At 42.2% G+C, this 12,058-nt stretch overlaps 1 protein-coding gene across 3 annotated transcripts in view; it reads left to right on the forward strand.

The window, feature by feature from the left end:
* REEP5 (receptor accessory protein 5) overlaps positions 1-3,838 on the forward strand; it is a 32,091-nt gene extending 28,253 nt beyond the window's left edge. Inside the window, exons 5-6 of one of the 3 annotated variants that reach the window (XR_013961098.1) lie at positions 1,187-1,366; positions 3,295-3,838. Coding sequence is in view for 1 of the 3 variants with exons in the window: in XM_080678252.1 (XP_080534378.1) it covers positions 1,187-1,236 (50 nt within the window). In the remaining 2 variants the exon portion in view is untranslated. Of the gene's footprint in view, positions 1-1,186 lie in introns of all 3 variants that reach the window. The other 2 variants (XR_013961099.1, XM_080678252.1) reach the window with 2 other exon arrangements.
* The last annotated feature ends 8,220 nt before the right edge of the window (positions 3,839-12,058 follow it).

Here is a 12,058-nt window from a genome sequence, read left to right on the forward strand (position 1 = left end):
GGAGGCTTCCAGAAACGCCTTCCTCCTCCATCTCTCACACCACACTAATTCTCACAGCACATTCCAAGTTACTGGTAATTAGGAAGGCTTAGTCTCCCACAGATGGACAAATATATATCTGTAATAATAAAAGTGAAATATGCTAATTAGACCAGACAGCCAAACGACCTTACAGACATCCTTCTGGATGAAGCTGCAGTGGCAGGGACCGAGGCAGAGGCGGTTAGGGGTGATGAAGCAGGCAGGCAGAATGGTTAGGGGTGGTCAGGCAGGAGGCAGAGTGGTTAGGGGCGGTTAGGCAAGGCAGGCGAGCGGTTAGGAGCCAGTGGTCCCGAATTGCTAGAGGGTGCAGACCGGGCTGAGGGGCCCCTCTCCCCCCCATGTACATATGTCATGCACCGGGCCTCTAGTGTGTGTGTGTGTATGTATATGTATGTATATAAGTATGTATGTATGTGTGTATATTAATCCTCACCAGAGGATATGTTTTTATTGATTTTAGAGGAAGGGAGAGGGAAAGAGAGAAACTCCTGTAAGCAGCCTGATTAGGGGATCAAACCCACAACCTTTTGGTGTACAGGATGATGCTCCAACCAACTGAGCCACTCTGGCCAGTGCGTGATTTTCTTAATGAATGTACTTTCTTGCTTCCAACTCAAAAGACTTGTAGCACACTCTTCCCATCATAGGAAGAAATGGTGGAACCGTGAGAGAATATAAGTGTGTATAAATAGGCCGTCATGTCTGGGTACTGGGAATGATCACTTTCTCTGATTTCTGTCACCACAGAATAGGTGGATGACCTATTTGTCATCTCATTGAGACATAGTGACATTGTACAGGTGAGCACCCGTACACAAACGAGAATTTCTTGATTGTACAGAGGAACGCCATACGCCCAGGGAATCTCTACAGCTTGTGATGCTTACAGGACAATGGGCTTAGGTGACACTTCACTACCAGGGGGCCAGGCTAGATTCTCTTCAAGAACTTTGTTCAAGTACTCAGGATTTGTGCCATGAAGTCGTTTCTTGTCCATTTCCTGGAAACTTTTTTTAGCCCTGGCCACAAACCTCAGTGTGTTCTCATCTGAACATGAGTCATCCCAGTTGTTACCCAGTAGCTACGTTACACGCAGAGCCTGTATTGCAAAGAGCTTTGACACAATGTCCTTTCCTCCTAACAGCCAAGAAAGCCGCCGTGAATTTACTGGGTGATGAAAAGAAGAGCACCTAAACCACCCACCGGGTGAAACCTTCCTGCCCTCCGCACCTTCCTGTTAGAGCTTGATGTGTTGGGGACTGTGGTATAATCATTTTAATGTTGCCTTGGAAACATTTTTGATATGTTAAAAAATGGAATGTGTGTAAGTATTTTTTTTTTTTTTTTTTTTTTGCTTTTACTGTCTATATACATAGGGAGCATTTTAATTTAAATGTAATGCAATGGGTAGTATCCAAAACTTTGGAAACTATATTTTGCCTCTGGATAGGGAATGTATGACCATCCTATAAACTTAAAATTACATATCCCACGGGCTTTGTACTTCAATGGGCTCTCTCTGCATGCATTTTCTCTGTACTCTTTAAGGTTCTACTTCATGTAATGTACAATTTTGTATTAAATGTTTTTAATGTAGTTGTGCATATGTATATGTAGGGAAATGTGCTGATTGTAACATGCGTGATGCTCATGAGCACCTGCGGAAAGCTGGAGGTTCTGTTGTGCTGGTGTGATCTGCTGAAGGGATTTAAGTGATACATGAGGTTGAATGAAGGTTGGCCTGTTGTTTTCCTAACGTAGCAGCAGAATACTGGAACAGCTTTGTAAAGCAGTCACTGTGCTGCTAAATGGGGAAATAAATGTACACATATCTGTGATCCGCAGCTCCCAGTTCCCTGTAGAACCGGTAATACTGTCTTGTGGCCTTTGATAATCTGCGTATAAGCTTTAGATTTGTCTGTTTTTAAGATGCTAAAATGGAAATCATCCCTGGTTTTACCTTCAGTGCTGACATGTTGTTATAGTCTTGCTACTTTTCGAGTCTTTTTTTTTTTTTGTAAACCATTTGAAGGACCCCCCGGAGACTTGCCTGCCTCTGATTACACGTATGTTCTTGTTTATATCATTAGCTAGCAGTACGTGCTAATGATGACACCAGGCTCTAAGAGCAGTTCTGGGAAACTGAAAGGAAGTTTGGTATAACCTGTAGTCTAGTTGGCAGTGGTTAAGTCTAACTGCCTTTACCTTCTTTCTCTGGCCTTTAAGGTCAAACACATGAGGCCTCCCTAGTTTGCAAGTCAGAGTCATTTGTAGTATGTTTAAATGCCTTCATCTTTATGCTCTGTTTTAATACATTGCATATAACTACATAGTTTAAGTATAGAACAAAAAGTTGAAATCAGTGTCTTCATAGTTTGATCAGCCAAAAGTAGCTTACAGAGACTGTGACAGCTTGTCTGGGCTAGAGAAACTGAGCTCTGCCCCAACCATACTGCAGGGGTCTTCTGAATCAGACTAAACTGACTATAGAGTAAAATAAAACTACCAAGGCTAAATATCCAGCTGTAAAATATTTTTTAAGGCAAATAAAGATAGTTCTCATTTCAATAACAATTAGATAAGATCATAATGATGTCTCATGATGTAAAAAATATTAAAGATATCAAAAATAAGAGACAGTATTACCTAAATATTATGGATTAGGGCACTTATTTTTTTCTGGGGAAAATGAAATCATAAGACATCTTACTACATTTACCTTAAACAACTTAGAAAGCAAACAACTATTATTTGGAGAAAATTAAGCCTTAGATTTAATATTTAAATCTCTTTCCCTATAAAAAAAAGTATGTCTTTCTTGGTAGCAAAAGAATGAAAATTAGCCACCTCTAGCATACAGAACATACAGATTGTTAGTATATATATTTTCAGGCAAGATGGAAGGCATAAAAGTTACTATTGCTTAAAGCTACTTACAAGCTAATGTCAGTTTAAAAACTATAATAAGAAAAAACATTCTGAATGCAGATTTTTGTCTTGATAACTTCCTCCCACAGTGTATTATGGAAGAAATTTGTTACTGTTTTTCGTAGTGAAAGACAGAAGATGTTTTGAGTTGAATAATTCTGTTTCAGCTTTGATTTCCCAAGTAATGTACTGCCATGCTAGAGTATTTAAAAACTAACTGAGTCTGTGTCTAGCTAGAAGACAAGCATTTATTTGTACATGAGTGGTATTTGGGGGATTATAAAGTTATAGAATCCCTACAGCAATTCTTTCTCTACTTGAAAGGTTTCAGATCAACAATTACTGCTACTCTGGAGAGTCTCTGCCCACAGCCTGAAGAAAATGAGCATAGCCTTTCACTACGTTACCGCCTGTCCTGAAGATGTGCTCTATGGAATGGATATGGATGTAAATAAAATTCCATTGTCTCACTGAACTGTTACATTTCATTTTATTTTGCAGGGCTTTAAAAAAAATGTAGACTAATTTATGCAAAATCTGCATACGGATAAATGAACCCTAAACGCTGCTGATTATTAATCCTATTCCTTATCTGGCCTGTGCTTTTCCCCTGGTGATTACTACTGGTCAGAGTTAGACTTTGCCTGAAGAAAACACACCAACCAAAAAAAGTTTCTATCAGTAATTCGTACTAGATTTAAAAGAAATCGAAACTACTGCTTTCTTACGTATTGCATTACACACATCTCATATGACATGTTGGTGTATTGTACATATTTTGATGAAGTAAACACTTCTATGTGCCTCCAAATTATTCTGTACTTTGCTACCTAGAACTTAAGGCTTTTATTAAAAATACCTACTGCTGGAGGGTGTGTTAGCTTTGTCTCCTACATCTGCCTTTACATGTCTATATGTCTGCAGACAATCTGTATGTGTTTAGAATAACATACAATTCAGATCCTTAGCCATCAAATACTATAGTTCTATACCAGGCGTCCTCAAACTACGGCCCGCGGGGCCACATGCGGCCCGCCGGGAGCCGCTGCCTGTCCTGCTTAGCAGCCGACTCATCCTGGGCCCGCAGTGCGCAGAGGAATTTGTTCATAGTTTTTTTTTTTTAACTATAGTCCGGCCCTCCAACGGTCTGAGGGACAGTGAACTGGCCCCCTGTTTAAAAAGTTTGAGGACCCCTGTGTATGGCAGGAAAGTAAATATATTTGAGAATGACCTTAACTAAAAGTTTTCCTGGCTCCTAACCACAATATTCTTATAACACAGGGGTGGGCAAACTTTTTGACTCTAGGGCCATAATGGGTTCTTAAACTGGACCGGAGGGCCAAAACAAAAGCATGGATAGAGTGTTTGTGTGAACTAATATAAATTCAAAGTAAAGGAGCGGAGGGGAGAGCAAGAGAACTGGATAGAACAGCCGGATCCGGCCCGCGGGCCGTAGTTTGCCCACGGCTGTTATAACATCTCTGTATAACACACACTTCAGAAATTAAGAGAAATAAGGAGGTTCTTTGGTTAGACAGTGGTTCTCAGACTTTAGTGTGCACCAGAATTTCTTATAAGGGGGCAGGTTGTTAAAATACAGGTAGCTGGCCCCACCCCCAACATGTCTAACTCAGTAGGTCTGGGGCAGGGCTGAACAGTTTAAATTTTCAACAAGTTCCCAGGTGATGATGGTCCAGGAACCACATTTTTTAAAAAAAATACATTTTATTGATTTTTTACAGAGAGGAAGGGAGAAGGATAGTTAGAAACATTGATGAGAGAGAAACATCAATCAGCTGCCTCCTGCACACCTCCTACTGGGGATGTGCCAGCAACCAAGGTACATGCCCTTGGCCGGAATCGAACCTGGGACCTTTCAGTCCGCAGGCCGATGCTCTATCCAGCCGTGGGCAAACTACGGCCCACGGGCCAGATCCGGCCCGTTCGGCTGTTCTATCCGGCCTGTGGAGCCGAAAGAGCGGAGGGTTCTCTCTCTTTTTTTTTTTTTTTAATTTATTTTTATTGATATTTTACAGAGAGGAAGGGAGAGGGATAGAGAGTTAGAAACATCAATGAGAGAGAAACATCGATCAGCTGCCTCCTGCACACCTCCCACTGGGGATGTGCCCGCAACCAAGGTACATGCCCTTGACCGGAATCGAACATGGGACCCTTCAGTCCACAGGCCGTCGCTCTATCCACTGAGCCAAACCGGTTTCGGCGAGCGGAGGGTTCTTGCTCTCCCCTCCGCTCCTTTACTTTGAATTTATATTAGTTCACACAAACACTCCATCCATGCTTTTGTTCCGGCCCTCCGGTCCAGTTTAAGAACCCATTGTGGCCCTCGAGTCAAAAAGTTTGCCCACCCCTGCCTGAGCCAAACCGGTTAGGGCCAGGAACCACATTTTAAGATAAACCACACTGTTAAGTAAATGCTATCTTTACACTTAGCTTTACAGAGGTTTTCAGACCTGGCTGCACATTACAATCAAGGAATTTTCTAAAAATACTGGCATGGGAGGCCATTGCCAGAACCTGACAGTCCCAGGTGCCAGTATGCTAAGAAGTCTTCAGGTGATTTTAATACGGAGCCAGAGAAACCAAAGTGGGGTGGGAGGGGGGCGGACTTCTGGGGTTGGATAAAAAGTAAAATGATAGACACATGCTTCTTTTATATAGAAAGGTACAGGATAGTTAACAGAACGATTAACATAACAATGAGGGAATTTGTGATCTCGGTCCAGGTGCCCTGATGCATTGGTTGTGCCCTGAGGCATCTGGAAAAAGGGAAGTTACCCTGACATTCCAATGATATATTATTATAGACAACAAAGAGGCTTATTTAAGGTAAAGATTGACTTTTGCCAGGGAAGAATCTAGCCTAGGACATGACTACCTGCCATAAACTGCTTTTAGTTAAGTTTTAATTTCAGACCATCCTTTGTGGTACCTTCAGGTCTCTAGAGTTTACAAGGCCACCACACAGGCCCTCCCTGAGCCAGCATGTGGCCCCTTTTTATCTACACCACTGTAACATATTACCACAAATATATTGGCTTAAAACAACACGAATGCATTAGCTTACTGTTCTGGAAGTCCGACATCCAAAATGGCTTGGCAGGACTGCATTCTTTCTGGACACTGGAGAATCCCTTTTCTTGCTTTTTTCAGCTTCAAGACTGCCTGCGTTCCTCGGCTTGTATCCTCCTAGGCCTCTGCTTCCCTTGTATAGGGACCCTTGTGATCACATTGGGCCCACCTGGACAGCCCAGGATACAGGCATACCTTGTTTTATTGTGCTTCACAGGTCTGTTTTTTACAAAATGAAGGCAAGACCCTCCACCAGCAAAAAGATTACAACTCGCTTTTTTTGTGATATTGCTTTATTATAAGGTCTGGAACTGAACCCACAATATCTCTGAAATACACCTGTACTCTCTCCAGCTCCAGCTCCTTAATTACATCTGCAAAGTCTCCTTTGCTACATAGTCACAGGCTTTGAGGGGAGGGGCATTATGCTGCCTACCCTACCTAGTCTCTCTCTGGATATAGAAATTTCATTATGAAGTCACGCCTAATATAAAAATAAATGTAAAGATAAATCTTAATGTTGTGAGGGAACTAAAATAAGGAGGGTTAGTGAAAAACTACTCCCTATTCAAGTAAAGGACTAGAGGTTTATCCTCTCCACATAGTAAGAGGATCTTTGTAACACAGGCAGAGCTGAGGGACAGAAGTTGAGTTAAAAACAGGATTGGGTGACAAAGCTGAGACCCATTTCCCCACCCCACCTCCTCCCGCTAGGCTCCCAGGAAGGAGTCAGTAGACTCCTCTCTGGGAAAGCAGATCAGCTTAAGAGAAAAACACCTCAGCCAGAGACCCCTTTAGTGAAACTCAGTACACCAGCTCTTCTTGTGTGCTCAACTTTCAGTCAGCTTTTTGACCATCCACTCTGAGAAATAAGAAATTATATCCATGAAATAACAGAATGCTAAAAAAAACCCAAAAAAACATTCAGATGACAAGAGCCTAGACAAGTTAAAAACACAAGAATGAAAAAAATTCAATAGAAGCGTTGAAAGATAAAGCTGAGGAACTCTAGGGAATAGAACATATAGGAAAGGAAATGAAAATAAGAAAAAGAAAATGAGGACTAGTCCATCATGTCCAATATTCAAATCAGAGGAGTCCAACAAAGATCAGAAAGGGAAGAAAAATCATCAATGAAATTTTCAAGAAATTTTCCCAGAACTTGAGAACACAAGTTTCCAGATTGAAAGGGCCCATTTAGTACCCAGCACGATGGGCAAAAAGACCTACCCCACAGGAAGCACAGTATTCCTGACACCGAGATGTTGCAGGTTTCAACAGGCTAATGTGGTTACAAGAGACCATGAACTAGAATGGCTTGGATTTCCCTCCAACTATAACAGAAGTCAGAAAACCATGAAATAATGCCTTTGAACTTCTGAAATAAGATGATTTCCAAAGATAATTCTATACCCAGCCCAACAGTGGAAGGGTAGAATGATGACACTTTCAGACATGCATTTTCCCCAGGAAGATCGAAGATGAGTTACATAATACAAGGAACCTAAGAAAGAGGAATACACAGGATGCACTAATACAGGCTATCCCAAACAGCAAAGCAACGGAGTCTCACTCCAGTGATGGGGAAGGGAACCCAGAGGGAAGCTGTGCACTAGGCCTCGGGTGACCAGCAGAATAGAGCCAGGTAAAAGACTCCAGAAGAGAGTTCTTTACAAAGATGAAATTAAGCCCTACCCGGTTTAGCTCAGTGGATAGAGTGTCAGCCTGTGGACTGAAGGGTTCCGGGTTCAATTCTGATCAAGGGCACATGCCCAGGTTGTGGGTTCAATCCCCAGTGGGGGGGCGTGCAGGAGGCAGCCCATCAATGATTCTCATCATTGATGTTTCAACCTCTCCCTCTCCCTTCCTCTCTCTGAAATCAATAAAAATATATTTAAAAAATAAATGATAAAAAATATGAAAATAATAAACTACCTAATTTGAACAAACTTTCTGAAATAAACTAGCTGTTTTGAACAAACTTTTTGAAAGGACATCATGACACTGATAATTTGTGGCTGAGTTAGTGATATTCAGGAAATCAAGCAAATAAATAAAAATAATAAGCCCAGAAAAACCTAAGCCCAGAAAACAAAAATACCCATAACATACTTCAGTGCTTCTAAAACGTAATGTGTGCTAAGTACATAAATATAAACATATAGTAGCTTAGTGTATGTGTGTGTGGGGATAGTGATAAAACCTAGGCACTAGCTTTCTATATCTAGATTTCCCTATTTCTATATAGTAAATTGAAAAATAAGTTATTAAAAAAACACAAAATCTTAAATGTGCACAAGAACTACTTGGGGGGGATCTTGTTAAAATGTATTTGAATTCCGGGCTGGGGCCAGAGTCCACATTTTCACAAGCTCCCAGGGGAGGCCAGTGTTGCTGAACCTCCTACCACACTTTTGAGTACCTTGCTACATGGCTCAGCTACAAATAGAATAATATATGGTAATAATGTAAACTGTGAATAGTGATTAAAATTATGATAGGAGGGAAGATAGGAAGCAGACATGCATGTGGTGGGGTAAAGGAAGAAAATCTAAATCCTCCTAAGATGGAAGTTAATATCTAAAATTGAAACTATGAAAACTAGCTGGCTCTTTAAATTATGTACAGGTATAATATTGATAACAATAAAGTCTTTAAAAGTAGGCAAAGGATATGAACATAATTCATTGAAATAAATATAAGTGGTATTTCAACATATGAATAAATGCTCAGTCTTGCTCATTAGAGAAGATTCAATTTTTCACTTGATTGGCAAAGAAAAGTTCAATTATACATTCATTGCAATATGAAGAAAGTGCAATACAATGTTACAGCAATAGTTCTGAGACCTTTCTGACAATACTTATTGCCAAAACAATTTTAAAGTCATCTTTTCTTTAAAAAATATATTCTTAAATATATTTTTTATTTTAGAGAGGGAGAGGGATAGAAACATCAATGATGAGAATCTTTGATTGGCTGCCTCCTGCACGCTTCCCACTGGGGATGGAGCCGTAACCCAGGCATGTGCCCTTGACCGGAATCAAACCTGGGACCCTTCAGTCCATAAGCCGACGCTCTATCCACTGAGCCAAACCGGCTAGTGCTCCAGTCATCTTTCTGTGACAAATCTTTTGTTAACTGCCCCGATATCCATTCTCCACTACTTTCTCCTTGGCTGCCTCTATCAGGACTGAAAAAACCATATATACACTTTCCCAGCCTGCCTTGCAGCTGAAAATGGACATGTGCCACAGGTCTCAACCATGAGAAAACATATCTAGGCTATATAGTATATTGTTCCTAGGCTACAAACCTGTTATTGTACTGAACACTGTAGGCGAGTGTAACACAATGATTAAATATTTGTGTATCTAAGTAAGCACACCTAAACATAGAAAAAAGGCATAGTAAAAATACGGTATAAAAGCTAAAAAAGGGTACATCTGTATAGGGCACTTACCATGATTGGAGCTTGTAGGACTGTAAGTTGCTCTGGTGATCCAGTAAGTGGTGAGAGAATATGAAGGCCTAGGACAGGACTATACACTACGGTAGATTTTATAAACACTTTGCCCTTAGGCTACACTAAATGTATAAAACAACATGAGATGAACAAAATTAAGTACAAGACAAATGATGTAATCAAGAGACACAGTAAGCACAAGATGTGAGGCTGCTGATGGTAGAACATGACAAATGGTTTTATAGCAAACTTTTTTTTATAAGAGTACATTCTAAAATAGTAATAAAGTTTAGTATAGTAAATACATAAACCAGTAACAGTCATTTGTTATTATCAAGCACTAGAAACCCGATGCACGAAGATTCGTGCTAGAATGGGCTTTCCTTTCCCTGGCTGCAGCAGCTGCCTCTCCACTCCGGCCCAGCCCCTTTCCGCTCAGGCCCCAGAGCCGCCTCTTTCCACTCCTGGAGCCGCCTCTCTCTGCTCCCGCCCTGCCTTCTCACACTGCCCAGAGGCCCTGAGAGACCTGGGGTGGGGCAGAATGCCTGCGTCATCGCCATGGCAATGATGCAAGCATCCCGCCCCAGTCACTCAGTGCCTGTGTATGCAAATTAACTTCCATCTTTGTTGGGTTAATTTGCATATCACTGCTGATTGGCTGGTGGCGTAGTGGAGGTATGGTCAATTTACATGTTTGTCTATTATTAGGTAAGATTATGTACTATGTATAATTGTATGTGCAATACTTTTATGTGACTGGCAGTGCAAATTTGTTTACATCAGCATCAACATAAACACAAGTAATGCCTGTTGTGCTCCGAATTTACAACAGCTACGACTTCACTAGGGGATAGGAATTTTTCAGCTCCATTATCTTACTAGAGGCCCGGTGCACGAAATTCGTGATGGGGGTGTGTGTCCCTCAGCCCAGCCTGCACCCTCTCCAATCTGGAACCCCTCGAGGGATGTCCGACTGCCCGTTTAGGCCCGATCCCGGTAGGATCGGACCTAAATGGGCAGTCGGACATCCCTCTCACAATCCAGGACTGCTGGCTCCCAACTGCTCGCCTGCCTGCCTTCCTGATTGCCCCTAATCACTTCTGCCTGCCAGCCTGATCACCCCCTAACCACTCCCCTGCCAGCCTTATTGAGCCTAACTGCTCCCCTGCCAGCCTGATTGCCCCTAACTGCCCTCCCCTACAGGCCTGGTCACCCCTAACTACCCTCCCCTGCAGGCCTGGTCCCCCCCCAACTGCCCTCCCCTGCAGGCCTGGTTCCTCCCAACTGCTCTCCCTTGTAGGCCTGGGACCCCCCCAACTGCCCTTCCCTGCCGGCCTGGTCACCCCCAACTTCCCTCCTCTGCGGCCTGGTCCCTCCCAACTGCCCTCTCCTGCTGGCCTGATCGCCCACAACTGCCCTCCCTTGCAGGCCTGGTCCCTCCCAACTGCCCTCCCCTGCTGGCCTGATGACCCACAACTGCCCTCCCTTGCAGGCCTGGTCCCTCCCAACTGCCCTTCCCTGCTAGCCATCTTGTGGTGGCCATCTTATGTCCACATGGGGCAGCCATCTTGTGTTGGGGTGATGGTCAATTTGCATATTACTCTTTTATTAGATAGGATGGGATCACAGTTGTATATGTGGCCCATCACTGACTGAAACACTATTAGGCAGCGCATGACTAACAGCCCTTTCAGAAGCATAGGGAGTCACAGAAGGCAGTTCCCCAAGAGATTCTCAGTGACAAAAACATATGGTTAGATAGGGATTCTCTTCAACTTTACAAAAAATTCAGACAGTGCTTTGCAACAAAGGTAGAATCAGCAACCCAATTTAATTTATTGAAAAAGGTGTATCTCAAGGTGCTAAAGCCTAAGTAATTTTCGAATTCCAATGAAAACAATGTCCTTAAGCCTACAAAATAAGCAAATCAAAAGCTTAAACTCCAGGACTTCCCATGTCAAAAAAACTAGTAATTGAACTATTCAATTACAATAACTAATTAAAAGAACATGATCTAGCCCTGACTGGGTGGCTCAGTTGGTTAGTGTCATCCCATACACCAAAAGGTTGTGTGATTGATTCCTGGTCAGGGCACACACCTAGGTTGTGGGTTAGATCCCCAATCAGGTTGCATACATAAGGCAGCAGATCGATGTTTGTCACATCAATATTTCTCTTTCCTTTCCTCCGCTCTAAAAAGAAAATCAATTAAAAAATATATATAGACTGGTTGTTCATAGACCTCCAAGAGGATTTAACTACTTTCTTCTACTTTTAAGGTCATACTAAACATCCCATACCCATTTTATTCTTTTATTTTTTTATTATTTCTAAAATATATTTTTATTGATTTTAGAGAGAGGGAGATAGAAACATCACTGATGAGAAAGGATCATTGACTGACTGCCTCCTGCATGACACATACTAGGGATCAGCCTGCAATCCAGGTATGTGCCCTGACCAGGAATCAAACTGTGGCCTCCTGGTTCATAGTTCGACACTCAACCACTGAGCCACGCCAGCCAGGCTTCC

The sequence above is a fragment of the Plecotus auritus genome (genome assembly GCF_963455305.1).
Source record: "Plecotus auritus genome assembly, chromosome: 7".
NCBI lineage: Eukaryota > Metazoa > Chordata > Mammalia > Chiroptera > Vespertilionidae > Plecotus > Plecotus auritus.